Source organism: Podarcis gaigeae, assembly GCF_964106915.1.
Source record: "Podarcis gaigeae genome assembly, chromosome: 1".
Classification (NCBI taxonomy): domain Eukaryota; kingdom Metazoa; phylum Chordata; class Lepidosauria; order Squamata; family Lacertidae; genus Podarcis; species Podarcis gaigeae.
Genome location: NC_139678.1, coordinates 91,639,133 through 91,658,175, shown reverse-complemented (window position 1 = coordinate 91,658,175; position 19,043 = coordinate 91,639,133). Strand labels below are relative to the sequence as shown.

General features: G+C 43.4%; 1 protein-coding gene across 9 annotated transcripts in view; it reads left to right on the top strand.

Moving 5' to 3' along the window:
• The window catches only part of SEMA5B (semaphorin 5B), a 353,564-nt gene that overhangs the window by 299,000 nt on the left and 35,521 nt on the right, over positions 1–19,043 (top strand). For all 9 annotated transcript variants that reach the window (XM_083734995.1, XM_083734993.1, XM_083734992.1 and 6 more), the window contains 2 exons: positions 6,832–6,949; positions 17,773–17,954. In XM_083734995.1, coding sequence (XP_083591121.1) covers positions 6,832–6,949; positions 17,773–17,954 — 300 coding nt within the window. The remainder of the gene's footprint in view (positions 1–6,831; positions 6,950–17,772; positions 17,955–19,043) is intronic.

The window sequence follows — 19,043 nt, the reverse complement described above, 5'->3', positions numbered from 1 at the left end:
CTGACATTGATGCTGAAATCCAGCATCACCTGAGCTGTACGAGTTCAGCTTTCTTCTGATTGAAGTGCAGAGTGTTTCAGGACCAGGACATTCACAGGGAAACCAAAATGCTTGTTTACAAACTATTGTACTACCAACCTTATTGTATGCTTGCGAAACATGGACCACTTATAAACGCCACCTCCAGCTGCTTGAAATATTCCATCAGTGGTGTCTCTGGAAAAAAAGTACATACCAAATGGGAAGATGGCCAACCAATGCCAGTGTATTGGAAGAAGCAAAGATCACCAGTGTCAAAGCAATCATTCAACATCAAATTCATTGGACTGGTCATGTTGTACAGATGCCTGATTATCGTCTTCCAAAGCAACTACTCCATTTCGACTTAAAAATTCAAAGTGTAATGCTGGTTGACAACAAAAGAGGTTTAAAGACCCTCACAAGGTAAATCTTTAAAAAATGTGGTATAAACATTGACAATTGGGAAACACTGGCCTGCAAGTGCTCCAGTTGGAGAACAGCCTTTACCAAAGGTGTTGTGATCATCAAAGAAGAATAATGTTGCTCTCTACATGAATAGGAACATCCTCCATTTGCAGAAGCCCAAAGTTTGTGGCAAAGTTCAGATTGCTTACATCAAAAATTCATCTTCACACCCCTCACAGTTGGAAAAGTCCAGACTGTCAGTTTGCTCATCTGCTAGACCAAACTTGCTTCTTAGTCCTCTGTAAGGAAATCTCTCTCTCTCTCTCTCTCTCTCTCTCTCTCTCTCTCTCACACACACACACACACACACACACACGACACACACACACACACACACACACACACGAGAAGTTCCATCTGTTCTTTTGTGGAGGTCTTTGACACTAGAAGAACATTGGTTGAAGTCTCCAAAGACAGCATTTTTATGGCTCCTGGGTGCTCTTGGGTAGGACAATAAATGACCTTGCCCAACCAAACTCAGAAAAGCTCCCCTATCCAGCAGAGTCCCTTTACTTATTTTCAGTAAGCACTACCCCACAGTCCATGTGACTGGAAAATCCCACTTTCACTCTGCCCTTGACTTGCCTACAGTCACATAGGCTTCAATGAAACTCTGACCAAGATTTAGCTTAGGCTGTTTTAATTCCACAGGAAGCCCCTGGTACAGATAATGGGAGGCTCCTTGAGAAGGGAACTTTCAATTGAACAGTTGCCTTTATTACTTTGAATATTTGCTGAATTGCATGCAAGTGCCACAGTGATCATCTCCACCAAAGGAGAGTTTCATAGAATGTGTAATGAATGTTGAAAACGCCTCCAGTGGGTTGTCTGGTTGAAAACATGCCTTAGAACTGTACTAAAACCTGAAAATCCCCAACAGATCCCAGTCTCCTGCTATAACTTCCCAGGGCAACATTCCAGCAGTGAACTTCTCTTGAAGTTAGAAAATATTTTATTTCATGTGACCCTGAGACCTAAACAGTTCTTTAATGGTGTTCAGCTGCTACACCCTTAGAAAACCTTCCATGGAAAGTGATCCCAAACACCTATAGATCTTGGCTTTTGCCCTGTACTCCAGTGTTACTGCAACTGAACTTATTTTACATCTACCGTGTGCTTAACCTGTTCTGAAGTTTGCAGTAGATTCTTATGGCAATAGTGCTGGTTAATGCTGCATTTTATAATCAATTTCTGGCCTCAGGTATTAACATCTAGCAGGGCTATGCATACAGAAATCATAAATGAGAGGAAGGTGGATTGAAAGAGATCAGAGACAGAGGGAGAAATTGCAATTAAAATATTCTTTTTAGTGCCAAGATACACAAGCAGCACAGTCATGTAGTTCAGCTTTTGGCAGAGTGTACCAGTTTCTTACTCCAAGAGAGGGATTGCACAGTTGAATATTTCTCCTTGTCAAAGTTGCTTAAATGTGGAAAACTAAGGGTCAAACTAGATGTGACACTAATTGTGTGAATATGATTAACTTGAAGCTTTGTTTACAAATGAAATAGCCATGGGCAGGGGGTGCTTAACAGCAGCAGGACCCTGAGGGGTGAAGAGGGGAGAGTTGAACCCTTTCCTCTCCTAATGAAAATTGTGCTCCTATAATTGCCTTTTGTATCTGGAGGGAAGCCTCCTCTCTGCAAATAGCTGCTTCAGCTGGGCAATATTCAAGACCATGGGATCATGATGGGAGGCGGCAGGGAGTGTTAAACTCTCTTCCCTAAGTTCCTGCTGCAGCTACTAGTAACATTTTTCTTAAAAAAACAACAAAGCTCTCCACATTTTTAAAAATGCCATTAATGACCATTGGTCCATGTAGCTTGGCGTCTATACTGATTGGCAGAGGCTCTCTAGGGTTCCTGGCAGGAGTCTCTCCACCCTATGTGGCGATGCCTTCTCTTTGGGATGCATGCAGGAAAATAACCACCTGCCTAGTTTCTTGCCCTGCAGTCTTGCCCTGCAAATCCCTCAAAGTTGTAAACTAATGACAGAGGCCTTGGACTGACCTGCTATAATTCATTAAGTGCATTGTCCAGATTCTTCAACCCCCCTCCCCACCTTGCTGCCATGTTAGAGGCATAATGCATGCGGTTGAAGTGTCAGCAAAGTAGTCTCTGTACCTGAGCAGGATACATTGTAGCCTGTGGAATGCTGACAACGATGCAGCGTAGGCAAAATAGAAACGATTTTTTAAAAATCCATTTGGTTTGTGTTTTGTTGTAAAATAAACAAATACCTTAGATTACATTAGTGTAATGAATAATTATAATCACCCCATCTTGCCTTCATTCCTGGAAATTTTTGTTTAAGGAGTATGGAACCTGATCAGCATCAAGGGCCATTTTGGAAAGAAATGGATCATTGAGCTGGAAGGCTGAAACCTAAACTGAATCTTTTATGAGTCCAAAATTAAGATGATTAGCACACAGCTTGCATGAATGTGGTTGTTGCCAGGTTATTGAGATGCCCCAGGAGTCATGGATTGATATGTTGGCTTGCTGTGTCTTGAATGCTGAATTGGGATGATCTAATTTTAGATAATGCAAAGATTTAGATGTAATTATTTTAGTCTGCCTTGAGTTAGGCTGCAAAGTTGGGTTGCTTAACCAGTTAAAGGAATTGATTCGAAACACTTCAGTGGACTTAAAAAGGTGCCTGCAATTAATTAGTCCCCAGATACTAAAACATTTTGAATTTAAATATGGATAAATTTTGTAAGAGGCATTTCCTCTTGTGCAATAAGTTGGTGCTTGCTGTGATACTTATATGCATCTTCTCACCAGGGGTTGGGGAATCTATGACACTCCAGGTGAAGACTCCCATTTGCCCCAGCTAGCATGGCCCCAATGGTCAGGAATGATGAAGTCTAACAACACCTGAGTATGCTTTTGTAAATAATATTATTCCTCATGTGGAGATTAGTAAATTAAAAACAATTAATTTATTTTTAATGACAGTAGTTATTTCTGAACTACTGTGCCATTTCAGCGGGGACTACTGTTGTTTGTCATTCTCTGCCCACCCTACCCTACTTTTTCTGCACTGTGCATGCTGATGGCCGCGAAATATGAAGCCCACAAATAGAATGCCTTTCATGTTGGTCCTTGCCACTTTCCATTTGGAACACGTTTGAGCCTAACCACTCAGCCATGATGGCCCACCTGTTCTTCCATACTCCAGACTTGTGCGTTTGTAAATACACAACTACTGACTCTATAAAAGAACGGTGGGGGAAGCTGTAGCTTTCCATGTATCATTGGACTCCAACTCACATCAGCCCCAGCCAGCCTGCTCAGTGGTCACAGATGATGGGAGTTGTAGTCCAACCACATCCAGAGAGCCCCAGCTTTTCCCATTATACTATTCTCCCCCCTACCTTAATACATCTTGTTGGGGAAAATGGAAGCAAAAAAAGAATATGTTTGTGAATCATTTGATTTTGCTTTGGGGTGCTTCGGTAGTTAAATGTGTTGTTATCCCTTTTTCCTGTCTCTTAGTTACTCCCAAATTGTTGTTGTTGTTGTTGTTTTTAAAAAAAACCCATTAAAAACATAGTAGATGTGAAATTCTGCAAACAAATATATAATAGTTTGAAAAATGGACTGCATGGAAATAACTTAGTACGCATCCTATATATCTCATGCTCAGCTTGTGCTCAGCTCCACTTTTTTAATGGGAGGCACTCCAAATGAGTTTGGTTTCAGAATCTTGAAGGTCAAAGTGGGGATTTCGATGTAGAATTCTCTCCCCCCCCCTCACTGATCGTCATTCTTCTCATCTCTAGGAACCATTTAATTCTGCCCTGGAATGTTCAGGCTACCTTGAGCTCCAAGGCCATATGTCTCAGCTGCTTCTCCCCCCTCCTTCCTCCATCTGTCTGCTCAACGACTTCACAAAACCCTTCCCCCGTTTCCTTTTCTGAATAACTGCTGTTATTGATTGATTGATTGATTGATTGATTTTGCGCCCACTGACAATTTGGGGGAGGGGCTGGCAGCTCCGCTCAGTGGATTAGAGCAGTAAGGTATTGTTCTCTAGACAGATTAAAAACAAACAAACCCACTGCACAATTTTCTCTGTAGTGTCCTTGTGCCAGCAACTCCCGTGGTTGTGTTCCTACACCATGACTTAGCTCTTGGCATGTTTTGTCTGGTATGAGCTGCACCAGAATTACCGTTTCTCTTCACCTCTTCCGATAGTTGTGTTTTTGTTTTAAAAGTTTCCCTTCTAGGGAAGCATAATAGAGCATCATTGCATCTCGCCCAGAATCTTTTATTTAAAACAGCCAAGAGAGATGTTGCTATCATATGCCTATGCCTAAATCACAAGGCAGACGTCCTTCTGCGGAGGAAGAGCAGATTGGAGACTAGTAAATAATAATAAAAACCATTCCTACACCTGGCAGCAGAAAGGAATCTAATGTTTGCTCTGGGGCAAATTGCTCTGGAATCACTATAGGCTGGTACTGCATCCGACTTTGTTCAGCTATGCTTAAGGGACACGCTTTTTCATTTGTAGCTGATTACCAACTAATGGGATTTCAAAGATTTCTGGATGTGAATACTTCACATCTCATTTCATTTGATTTTGGGGAGGGGTGGGTGTTTCTCTTAATCATACTGATGTCTTGGTTTGGAATAAATCTCATTTCCCTTCTTTTTGCCTGAATTGGATGTGCCCCCGCCCTCACCTTGGTTTAATGCCACAGGCTTAATTGACATTGCTGAGGCTTTGGGAAAGGACTGAAGCAGCTGATTGCATGATTGCAAAGGATCAGCCAAAAAAACATAGTTACAGGCCCTTTCAACTGTCCATTTGCATTTGTTTCTCACTTTGGCTACATGTTACACCCTGCTATGTGAAAAGCAGGCTAGCTCTGCCTGTTCAAAACTTTGGAGGCATTGTTCCAATAAGCAGAGAAAGCTGGAAAGGATTAAAGTCATATCCATAGGGAAGGACATCCTGTTGTCTATAGTTGGATGCCTCTTTCTCTCTCAGAACGAGCTGTCCTTAGCGTTTGGGGAGGGGCAGGAGAATACAAGGCTGGCCCCAGACATTTTGCTGCCTGAGGCCAAGGGCATTCCCCACCCCAGGTGAGCATTCTTTGAACAGAAGTCAGCCAGAATCTTATGTAAACACTGACGATGGACAGAATCCAAAGGGCAGCTTTGATGGTGCAGGACAGACAGTGGGACCTTTGTAGCCCTGTCCTTCAAAGCCATTCTTCCCAGAGTCCACTGCCTGAGACAGCCGTCTCACCCTGCCTAATGGTAGGGCAGGCTTTGTGCAAACAAACAAGATTAGCTGCCACAGGGAGAACTACAGATAAATAACCAGAAGATAAAACTAGACTATGACTCTTTGTTCTCTGCATGTATGACCTAAGTCCCTTCCTTGCCTATTCACAGGAAGTCTAAATAAGGAAAGCCACACAGCTTTTCATATGATAATTTAAAGTGTAGCCCTGTTTCTATTTTCATATGGCCTGGTTTAGCCACTTTTGATTTTCTAAGTGAAAACGTATAATGACCTAAAGGAAAGGCTAAATTAGACAAGGGTATATTCACAAGTGATGCTAAATGCAAATTCTGAATTTCCTGAAGCTAAGTCAAGTAGCAAGTTGCGTTTAGCAGCATGTGTGCTCTGTTACTCACTGTCAGAAGTGATACTTCCAGAGTAGAAGGGTTGCTGACATCACTTTCCTAAATAATCTTGAGTTTGATCTTTGACCTTTACTGTATTTTGAAAGTATTAACAGTTATTTTCCTTTAATGAATCACAGAAAGGGACTGCATACACAGACTATATGAGCATAAAAATGAATGCATCCATTGTTGAGCACCACCAAAAAAGACTTCTGAGTTAACACTAACTGTGTCTGTTTCAGGTTGGCGGCATGAGATCATGATTAAAAGTGCTGCCATTGTTGTTCTTGTTTTAAACGCCAAAGCTAATAACCTTTAATATTGGCCCACTTGCTCTTTCTGCTTGTCTAACCCCTACAAGTTGTTTCAGAAAACATTGTCACAGAAGGTTCTTTGTAAGAGAATGAACGAATGCATCATTATTTGCAAGGACAAGTGTTCTTTGACTACATTTGCAAAGCAATTCTTTGTCATCTACCGGGCCTTGGAAGAGAGTAAATGGGCTTTTAATCCTTGATTTGTGTGAGTGATATTTTCTTGGGGAGAGGGAGTTGTCATCACCTTGTTATTTTGTTCATCATGAACCTTCCTTGCAGAGTTGACAGCTGTCGCACAGAAGCTCTGTACTTGAGTAACTGATTTTTTTAAGTTTCCATCTGTGAAATGTTGCTTATATTTTTTCTCTTCCCATACACAGTGAGTGCCTGGGAGCAAGGGACCCATACTGCGGCTGGGATAGGAAGCAGAAGCGTTGCACCACCATTGAGGACAGCTCCAATATGAGCCTGTGGAGTCAGAATATTACCGAGTGTCCTGTAAGTGGAAGGTTAAACCAGTAATGGATAAATGTATGACAAATGCTATTTGGGGGTTGATAAATTTGAACAGTTGCTGCACACCTCAGGGTGTGCTGAAGGCACATGAGACCACCACCTTGTGGAAGCTAAACTGGCTTGAATCAGATCAGTGCCAGGCTGGGAGACCTACAGGTTGGGAGGCTTCCTGGAGTTCCACAATGGAAGAAAGGTGGAATATAAACGTAAGAATAAATAAATCTATGAAGTTGTTTCCCACACTGCAGTGGTGAAGTTTGTAAATGTGCAGGGCAGGCAGCTGATGTCTCAGTGTGTTCCAAGGGCACACTTTCACGAGGTTTGATGGCACAGGTATGGAGGGAAGCCCTGTCGCCTGTCTGATATGCATGATTCCCATGGTGTTGGGAGGGGCAACAAATTAATTCTACCATGGTTTGTATGATTTGTTTCTCAACCACTCATCCACATATCATGGCTCCCTCTCTCCTGTGAACTGCAGTTGGTGTAAGGCTAAAGGTATGAAAATGGATTATGGCTGCACACACCCTGTATATTTAAAGTACATTATTTCCCCCCAAAGAATCCCTTCACTTTGGTTTGTTAAGGGTGCTGGGAATTGTAGCTCTGTGAGGGGTAAACTGCAGTTTCCATGATTCTTTGGGGAAAGTGTATGCTGCTTTAAAGGTATCTGCAGCTGCTGTTTATGCAATTGTAGCAATTTTTGCATGAAAGTCTTGCTCAAGGGTAGCCAAAGTGGTGTCTTCCAGATGTGTTCAACTCCCATCCTTTATCATCCTTAGCCAAGCTAGCCGGGGCTGATGGCAGTTGTAGTCCAACAACATCTAGAGGGCACCATGTTGGCTATCTGTGGCTTGGTCATTTGAAATTTAGATGAAGTGTTGAGATGGCAAAGCCATTGTGATGAAATCCGTTCGCATGGTTTGTACCTTGAACCAGATCTCCAAGGTAGAAGGGAGGTGCACGTAGGCTTACCCAAATGCACTCTCCCCTTTTTAATAATGTTACTTTCTGTCATGATGCAGCTTAGCACGCTGAGGCAATATATAGCTAAGGTTGCAGAGGGTTATATCTACATCATGCCAGTTAGATTTTAAGTTGCAATGCTGGGATGTTTATTCTTCTTATCGTTCTTGGTTCCCAAGCTCATTCTTTCCCCCTAGAGAGCATTAGTCATTCCTTCAATCCATCCTCTACTTGGCAAGCTTACGTTTTCTTTTCCCCACCCTGCCAAAGCTGGTTTTAAGGGATTGCCTGTTTATAACCTTCCTGTGCTGTTCTTGGGATATAGTGCTTCTTGACTGCACATGCTGTTATCTCCTTCAGCTTAATGCCTCTGCCTGTTGATAGGTGTGTGAAGTGTTAATCCTCTACTTGGAAAATGTCTGGCCTGGCCACGTGGGGAGCCTTCCAGCTCCTCTCACTATCATTGTTTCAAGGTCTTTGAAAACTGATGAAAATGGCTCCTCATGACTCCTTTGAGTTTTAGAAATGACACCAGGGATGGGAAGGTTTATATTTAATATGCAGACGATTTAGAAGTTTAGTTGTTATTGTGCACCATATCTTGGAGAGAGGAATCCTAGAGATGCATGCTGAAAAAAGTTAACTGGAGCATCACTGGCTCAAGAAATTGTGCTCTTGCCACATCAGGCAGTGAATGATTATAGCTTAGTTCATACGTTTCTCTTCTTTAAAATGTGCAACGCTTCTCTACGGTCTCTCTACGGTCTGTTTTCACACCTCCCTGATGTGGGGAAATGATGCTGGATGGTTGTGATCTTGTGTTTTCCTCCATTACCATGGCTACCATCTGGTGCTAGAGGTCGGTTGTGCTGGTGTGAAGGGTAGCAGCCATGTCATTGTACTCATAAGAACATAAAAAGTGCCTTAAAAAACATAAAAAGAAGACAGTGGCCAAACCCACAAACAGGACCTGAGCACAAGAGCAGTCTCCCCTCCTGTGGTTTCCAGCAACGGGTATTCAGAATCATACCGCCTCTGACCACAGAGGCAAAACCATCATGACTAGTAGCTATGGATTACCGTATTTTTCTCTCTATTAGATGCACCAGACCACAAGACGCACCTAGTTTTTGGAGGAGGAAAACAAGGAAAAAATATTCTGAATATCAGAAGCCAGAACAGTAAGAGGGATCGCTTCGCAGTGAAAGCAGCAATCCCTCTTGCTGTTCTGGCTTCTGTGATAGCTGTGCAGCCTGCATTCACTCCATAAGATGCACACACAGTTCCCCTTACTTTTTAGGAGGGAAAAAGTGAGTCTTATAGAGCAAAAATTACGGTAACTTATTGGGCCATCACTGCCTCCTGTAGGAGAGAGTTCTATAGCTTACGCTTGCCACATGGCTTCTTTGTTCAGGAGCTCTGCTGTGCCGTCCTGGCCACTATCCTGATCCTGCTTTCCCACACTGCCACTCCACTGCACTTTCTCTTCCTCCTCTGCTACTTTGGTCACTCTGTTCCTCTCCTCCCACTTCACAAGGCCATAGCAAGGAAGAGCGGGGATCTTTGTATTATTGTCTCTTAAAAAAACAAAACAAAACATTCAGCTTTATGTTCTGCCCAGTGAAGTGCTGTAGCTTCAGCCACTCCCAACACCCCCAGAACAACACATCACATTCATTTCACTACAGTGTGGGAAAAGAAGATGTTTGGTGCACTGGAAGTTCTGCCAGTGCTTCCCTGATTGCATGCCCAACTGAATGTTGTTGTTGGTTTGCTTAAAGGAAGAAAAAGGGAAATTGCAGTGACTGGCAGACATCAGCCTCAGAATAACCACCCAAGAGCTAACAGTACTCCAGTTTCCCACCACACTGTAATCTGCCAGTGACTGTGGGACACCCCAAGGAGTGCAGGGCCCCAGACTTGGGCCTCACAGTCCACCAGTCATGGTGCTGTTGTTGCCTTCTTTCGTATGACACTGACTATTTTGATAGGTTACCAAAGTGTGTGGGACTGGATCAACAGAAAGCTTATGCCGGAAAGGTAATGTATGAGTCAGGTGGACCTTATGGTCCAAAAATAACATCTTGGAGGTCCTGGGCCTCAAGGAGATTAGACTGGCCTCAACCAGAGCCGAGGCCTTTTCGGCCGTGGCCCCAACCTGTGGAATGCTCTGCCACAAGAGACCAGGGCCCTGCGAGATCTGACATCTTTCTGCAGGGCCTGCAAGATGGAGCTGTTCCGCCTGGCCTTTGGTCGGGGTCTAGTCTGACTCCCCCTCTCTCCTTATAAGAACTTGCATGAAAGTGGCCCCCAACTTTTCTCAAAGGCTAATGTAAGATCAGTACAAACAGTTAGGCCACTGAGTATTTAAGGTACCCAACCCTAATTTTCGGGTTGCCATCTGATTGGATTTCACTTTGATTCTGATTTGATTTTAGGATGTATTTTAATTGATTGCCTGGTTTTATGTTAATATGTTATATATTTGATGTTAGCTGCTCTGAGCCCGGTTTTGGCCCGGGAGGGCAGGGTATAAATAAATTGATGATGGTGATGATGATGAAGAAAAACAGTAGTGCACATCTCTTACAAGACTTGTGCATCAAACATGTCACTAGTGCTATCTTTTTCTTACCTCTTAACATTGCAGAGGAGGAATGGGGAACCTGTTGACATACAGGGGGTGGGGATGGGGAGATGGGACAGTAGGTTATTAAAGGCCCTACGACAGTCATAGTCGTGTGTGCGCAATGCAGCAGTACAGGCCACAGTATTCATTCCAATTAGGGCCATCTTAATGCAGCTCCCCTTGCTTCCCCCTTTACATTGCACAGCCTGGGCAGCAGCCGTAAAGGCACCTTTAGCAGCCATTAACACACCAACTGGCAGTCTTCATGGATCACTTCAAAGCACATTATGACTTAATTTAACAGTGCTGATGTGCACCGTATGTGGCTATCGCTTTAACCATCAGCAGGTGGCGAATTACTTAATGCTGCTGTAAGGAAGACTGTGGTCAAAGGAAAGGGAAGTCCGGGTGGTATTGCAGCTGCTCAAGTTTGTTGTTATGGTTGTAACTTGGAGGTGTATGCAGGGCACATGGCCAGCCTGACTGTTGTGTAAAGGGAAGCAAAGGGCTGCTGGGTGTAGCATGTGCTCTCCAGTACGGTCTTCCCCTGCAATACTCCTGCGACTCCAATGCACTTTAGGCTTTCAGCTTGGGTAATATTGACTCATTTATTACACTTCTTCCCTCCTCTTTCTCCAAAGAACTTAGAGCAGCATATGTGGGGCTCCCAGGTGGTCGCCGTTGAGGCAGTCCACAGAGCCACACCAGTTCAGCTTCAGCAGTCTTCCTGTGTACTGTGCCTTGAGAGCCTTCTCTGGTCATCCACTTAGTTCCTCTGCAAAACAAATGAGGTGGGGCATTGTGTCACAGTCTTCTACATGAGTTTTCACTCTTGGTTGTGGTATCAAAAGTTAGCGGCTGCTAACTTTATGTCAGTGGCTCTCCAGGTGTTAGAAAGGCCTTCCTAGGAGCTTCAGGCTGATACAAAAGAATAGTTTTCTCTTGCCCTTCTACCCCTTCTTCCAGGGCCAAACTGCATGTTATACATTTACTTTGACCTGCCATGTCTTATCTACACTGGGCAAGAATGAAGAGTGTCAAGCTATGCTAGCCCCATCTCCTCCATGCAGTAAAGGGAAGCACCATGCTCCATCACTTGTGCCAAGAATCAGTGGGAAGCTCAATGGTGTAACCTAATCCTTCTGCAAGAAATTTATATTTCTGTAATCTGCTGTGGCAGTGAGCCCACTCTCCTCCTATGAGCTGCTTGCCTTTAGGTTGAAGGCATACACTAACGCTGCCAGGAAAAAGAGCCTGTCTATTGTGTCTTAATGTTACACTTGAGGAGACTTCTAGAGTTGTTGTTGCTGCTGCTGCTTTTTAATTATACAGGTTCACTCTGTCAAAGTCTGCTACCTGCTGCTCTAAGGTAACATGGATACAGGAGGCAACTACCTTGGAGTAAATAATGGCAGGATGTATTATAGTCATCCTCCCATCGACCCTCCCCAGCAGGGGTGAGTGAGAAGGGAGAAAATAAGAGGAACAGATGTGTTAATATTCTTAGTGGCTTGCATTTCTTGCTAGTAGTTCCTTATTTAACTAGCTTTTGCTCCAGTCCACCCCCTAACCCTGCCGACACACACAACGAAGGTTTTCATATCATATTGACAATTGCCTGTGCTTTTTTGGGAGCTGGAACCCATCGACACCTGGAAGGTGACACCCATGCTTTAGGCTATCCAGAAGTAACTTTATCACCCCAATTCTTATATTGGGTCATCGCCCCCCGCCCCGCCACTGTATTCTGGAAGCAATCAGGGGCAGGCTTTGGGCTTCTTTTTTCAGACCATGTGAGATTAAGCCTTCTTAATTCCATGGAGAAAATAAAAGTTTTAGCTGTTTCCTTTTCACCACAAATCTGAAAAATGAGGTGCACACAGGGGGTTTCCTCCCCTCTCCGGAAAAGAAGAGTATATTTCCTTGACTCGTTTTTCATTTTCCTGTACCATTTTGTGAAGAGAAATAGGATAAAGCAAAGCAATATTTCTGCCTGTAGGGGAAAATGTGTGTATTAGTGCAGCCTCATAAATTCTTTTTATAGGGCCCTTTTGCTGCTACTTCCAATTAGACACTAAGGGAGGAAAGTCATAAGAGGACACTCTTGGGAGTCCAGGCTGCACTGTGGTAGTGGATGTTGGCTGAAAATATAGGAATGTACATGGGAGGGTTGTTGTAACCATGGGAGCAGCAAGACGAAGGCTTTGGACAAGAAGCATTGAACTTGAAGAGCAAGGGGGTGTCTCACCTTTTCAAATAGCTTCTCTAGCGAACGCTCCATATCTCTGAAGCAATACTGTCTTTAATGTTGTTGTTTTTTTGAAAAATAAATTGTTATTCTTGTTTTAGATCCTTTCTCTGTGAGGCAGTTTTCTGAGATCCATTAGGAATTTATGCTTTGAGTAGCATGCAGGAATTGGCTCATATTCTTCATATAAGACATAGCCAGCTGTGATTAATGGAGGATTCTATTACTTGGATCAAGGCTTCAGAAATTAATTCTATTAAAGATGGTGTTTAAATCTTTCCCCAACTCTTTCTTTTTTAAAAACCTGGTTGGCAATGCATGAACTACAGAGAAGCCACTAAGGAGGGCTGTTTTCTGACTAGATCAGTGCATATTTTCTTAATCAGAATCCTAAACAATTTATTCTAAAGAAATTGCTACAAACCGAAGGCTGGAATTATAATCCATATATTGTTCAAGGTGGTGGTGGTGGGTAATAAATAGGGTTTCCGCATGTAAAATTGATTTGTTTTGAAATTTTCCATGTTTGTTTAATTAAAATGTGGTTGCTTTCTCTATGCCAGCTACGATCCAATAATTGTTTCTCGGGTTCCCTGGTATTTTTCTTTTTCTTTCTGTGCTTCTTAATTAAAGCACTACACCAAATTATGTCCTTGATTTCTGAGCAAAGTACATGAGGACAGCTCTGCTGGATCAGAGGTTCCGTGCAGGCTGCAACAGTCTGTTCCGAACAGCATCCAGCATAAAGCAAAACTTCCTAAAAAAACCCAAAACCCAGCAAGCATCTTGCCTAAATAAAAGCTAAGGGGAAAAAATGATTTGTTTTAATTAAAGTGAACACATCTGGACTTAAGAGTTACATCTTTAACTGTGCCCCGCTTCTTATCTTAAAGCAAATAAAGCTGAAATATTTCAATGTAGCTTATAAAAGCTTTCGTTTTCCTGATCCGGATTCTCTTTGCACACATTGGTGCAGATCTTGTGCATGAGCACAGTTCCCTGTTCACATCAGTGGAGAATGCTCAGGAGGCTGAATGATCAGTGCTAGACTTTTGAGAATGCAAGTAAACTCTTTGCAGATGGGAAAAACATGTGAGCGCAATGGAGATTCGAATAGCCATAGCTTCAGTTCAGTGCTCAGCCTCTCCAGGAAGGGCTGGGAGCAAACTTTGCCTGAAGCCCCGAAGAGCTACTGCTAGTCAGGAGTAGACAATACCCAGCTTGATGGACCTGGTGGTCTGACTCCTGTGTTCCCTCCTGTCCCACAATCCACCCCGTTCCATGAATCCCAGCCCTCTGTCTCTTCTCTCCTTGTTAAAACAGATTGCTGAATTTAGGAGAAATTGAAAACATGGTGTTAATATGTAATAATGTGCACAAGTAACTTATTTGACTTGCCACAAATAAGTTGATTGAAGGTGTGCTATAGCTTTGTCTACCTAGTCGCATGACAGGATTGGTTCAAGTACTTCTAATAGTGCCAATAAATAGTATACTACAAAGCCTCCTGCTGTAATATTTTGAGTGGCTTTCTCACATATGTGCTCATATATCAATGATTCTGAAGCGCCACTTTGGTGTTTGAGATTTATGTGCCTCTAATTTACATTTGACGGTTCTTGATCCAATAAATCAGGCATAGGCAAACTCGGCTCTAAAGATGTTTTGGGACTACAACACTGGTCCTGTTAGCTAGGGATGATGGGAGTTGTAGTCCCAAAACATCTGGAGGACCGAGTTTGCCTATGCCTGCAATAAATGATATACAGACAAAATCCTTCTTCCATGCATGGATCTCCTTCTCTTGTTTGTGGTGACAGGCTCATTGGTTGTTGTCTGCCTCAAGGAAGCAGCTGGGTCACCTCCCTTGCCCAAACAGCCTTCCAAGACAAAGAGCACTTTGTTTCTTCAAAAGGTCATGTTCATGCACCACCACAGGTGCATGCCACAACACTTCAGGTGTGTGTGTCTGTGCATACAAATGATAGTGGTGAAATTGGCAAGGCTTCCTAGAAAAAGTGTGATGTTGTCATACGTTTATCACAATAGATTTCAAAGACCAGTAAATAAGCTTTTCTTTAAAACATTACTACTACTTCTGCTACTTGTGCACTTATCATCCCTTATCATCCCTTCTGCTACTTGTGCACTTATCATCCCTTCAAATTCAATAAATGCAAGCTGGAAAAAATAACAGAAGGTATGGAGTTATCCATAACCAGGAGAGTAAATTGGACCTGCTAAAATCTGGTGAAAAATCCCAAACATAGGAAAATCAGAAGCTTCTCTACACATGAAAGTTCACAATTTTAGAAGAGGGCTAAATTACACAGGACACTTCTCCATTACTTTATTAATTCTGACCTGCTTATTTTCTGAGAACAAGAGCCTTTCTGGTTCAGACCAAGAGTTCACTTAGCCCAGAATCTTGCTTCCCACAGTAGCCAGCATGATGGTTGTTGAAAACCCCACAAGCAGAGCCTGAAAGTAACTGCCCTCCTCATCTGGTCTCTCAGCAACTGGTATTCAGTGTTGTGCTGCCTCTGAAACGGGAGGTAGCATATTGTCACTGTGAGTAGTAAGACCTATGATCTATGAATTTCCTAAAATTCCCCTCTTAAAGGTAAAGGGACCCCTGACCATTAGGTCCAGTTGTGGCCGACTCGGGTTGCAGCACTCATCTTGCTTTATTGGGCGAGGGAGCCGGTGTACAGCTTCCGGGTCATGTGGCCAGCATGACTAAGCCACTTCTGGCGAACCAGAGCAGTGCACGGAAACGCCGTTTACCTTCCTGCGGAGCGGTACCTATTTATCTACTTGCACTTTGGACGTGCTTTCGAACTGCTAGGTTGGCAGGAGCTGGGACGGAACAACGGGAGCTCACCCCATCACGGGGATTCGAACCGCCAACCTTCTGATTGGCAAGTCCTAGGCTCTGTGGTTTAACCCACAGCGCCACCCGCGTCCCAAAATTCCCCTCTTAATGCAGCCTTTAAATGGGCAGCCAGCACCATCTCCGATTAATTACAGGAAGGACAAGTTAGCTGAGATGGGAGTGTTAGGGCTGCAATAAGGCTTTCCCTCCTAGCATCCTCTTCTGTGCCAGAGAAGAAGTAGAAGAAAATTATGTGCTTCTTCAGCATTTAATCGTGTCATCTTTCTGCTATTAATCTTGCCCAGTTTGTCTTCATCTTGCTTAAATATGTGATGTTCCTAACTAAGCCAAGTAGTCCAGCTGAGCATTATCCAGAGCGGAGAAATCTCAACACAAGACTCCCCCATGGTGCTTATTGTTTGTGTACTGCTGAATTAGAGTGTAGTGAAAACAAAGCTTTGCAACAGATGTTTAAAGTCCTCTGACTACAGTGTGATGAGCATAACGACAGACCTAAATTACTTCCATGTCAGTTCTCATAGTCTTGAGATGGGGGTGGCGGCTGCTCATAGCCAAGGGAGTGCTTAACTGTGCCAGAAAGAGAGAGGAGCGGGGAAGTTGGAGATAGAAACTTATGATTTGTAAACCTAAATGCCTTACTAATTCATTGTGTGTTTTTGGAGTTGCCTCAGGTAAGAGGTATAGTGTTTTGATTCTCTTGTGAGATGGAGAAAGTGCCTCTCTACAAAAATAAACATGTACAACTATTAATGGCAGCTGACAAGCTGGTCTGCGGGCAAGTGCCCCTCTAGCTTTGCTTTGCTGCTTCAACTGTGGATGGTGCTATTTCCCCTGAGAGGTAAAAGCAGGGATCAGCAACCTTTTTCAGCTGTGGGCCAGTCCACCGTCCCTCGGACCATGTAGTGGGCCGGACTATGTTTTTTGGGGGGAGGAATGAATGAATTCCTATGCCCCACAAATAACCCAGAGATGCATTTTTAATAAAAGCACACATTCTACTCATGTAAAAACACCAGGCTGGCCCCACAAATAACCCAGAGATGCATTTTAAATAAAAGGACATATTCAACTCACGTAAAAACACACTGATTCCCAAACCGTTGGGGGCTGGATTGAGAAGGCAATTGGGCCACATCTGTGCCCTGGGCCTTAGGTTGCCTGCCCCTGGGCAAAAGCTTCTTCTAAGAGGAATGTGTGGAACTCCAAAACCAAATCCTTTTTACCTTCTGTACCTGCGGTGTCATATTGTGTGCAGTCAGCATCACACAGGGGTGCACTGTGGGAGTAGCGGAAGTTATCTAGCACAGATGAAGCACTTTGGTACAACACACATATAGCACTGTGGCCAAAATGATGCTGATTTGAAATGTGGAAGCCACAAACTGAAGTGGTTGCCACTGCTTTTTAAATTTCAGCTGAAATGAAGAGTTCAGAATCAGACCTTAAGAACATGTGCAGTTCATTTAAGTCTTCTGTTCTCATTGGATATTTATTCACTTATATCTAGGGTACTGCATACACAGTGACTGTGTAGTGAACTTGGTTGGCCTAAGAAATTTTGCTGCCTCAGGCAGGGGACAAGCTGGTACACTCTCCCTTTCAGATGTAAAATCTGATTGATTGATTGATTGATTGATTGATTGATTGAATGAGTTAAATATTACTTTCCATTTGGCAACAGGACTGCATTCTCTGCTACACCTGAGGGCAGTGGGCTAGTTTAGGGATGTACAGAGCAGGACACAAAGCACACACAACTCTGTCCCTTGTTCCACCTTACAGCCCATCCCTCAGCATCTCCTGCCTGAGGCAGGAATAGCCTTCCTCTGTTTAATGATAGGGCTGGCCCTGGTAGTGAGGGCTCATTCCTTAGTTTATGTTATTCTAAATACGAATATCTGCCTGCAGTATGCAGCGTGGAATTGTGAGGGAGTACTGACATTGTGTTTTTCTAGAGAGGGGTAGGAAAGATTCTCCGGCATCTCCTTGCCTCGACTGCAACTTTGCCCTCATGGGCAACTTAGATGCATAGACTCACTGTGATGACTTCTCTTTATTTAAATTAGGTGAAAAATCTGATGGTGGATGGCCAGTTGGGGGCCTGGTCCCCGTGGCAACCGTGTGAACACTCGGATGGTGACAGCACAGGCTCCTGCATGTGCAGATCGCGGTCGTGTAACAGCCCTCAGCCTCAGTGTGGTGGACGTGACTGTGAAGGAGCCAGGATAGAGATTGCAAATTGCTCAAGGTACCTGAACATCTTTTATATCTTGTATATGCAGGAAGAGTGAAAAGTTATTCCTTTCATCTGTCTACTGACTGTTATTGCCTCTTTCTTAGTCAAACTCACCTACAGAGCACAAAAGTCACTTAAAATTAGGAAGCGGAGGTTACAGGAAAAGAAGCAATGTTGCTACAACTTTCGTATTCTGCTGTATAGAGCACTAGTTCAAATCCCCACACAGGGATGAAACTCACTGGGATAGTTGAGGCCACTATTTCTCAGCCTTGTCTACCTCTTAGGGTTGCTGTGAGGATAAAAGAGGGAAGCCAAGTATACTGCCCTCGTTTCATTGGAGGAAGGGCAGGGATAGAAGCATAATAAAAATAAATATTGTGTCACTGGAGGGATTTCTCAAATACCAAGTGAGTTTACTAGGAAACCTGACACTGTGAAACTACTGGCAAAGAAATCATTTTCAAAGTCTCACTTATAGATTGGAGCAATTAATCTGGAATAAATGCCACCCTTGGTTCTTCCCCATTACACCCCCCATTACGAGTTTGAATTATAGAATCACCACTTCATACTACAAGGGTTCTTCCAGTCAGTTGTGATAGCAGTGATCAGAATAGTGATTGCCACAGAACATCTAGCTAGTATATTCATTATGTACCTCACACTTCCAAACTGTTGCAGATAAACCAGTAATGGGGACCAGCAGTCCTCCCCATGTTGGTCGACTGCCACACTCATCGGCCCTCACCATTGGCCAGGTCACCTTGGGCCGATGGGAGCTGGAGTCCCAACATCATATGAAGGGCCACAGATTCCCCAGCGCAGATATAAAACATTAGAAAAGGATAGATTTATCTTTCGCTGCCCCCACCCCAAGTTGCAGGAGTTCACGTAGTTTTGCTTTGTTTGACCAAGAAAGCTGCATTAACTTCATTAAAGTAATACATCACATTGCCTGCGGTACAACTAAATTATAAAAACATAATCAATTGTTACGCCTTGCTTCTTCTGATAGTTCTCTCTTAACAGATGGCATCATGGGAATCCTAACACTGTTTAAATACTGAAACAAGTGAAAGCAGTATAAACAATCTTTTA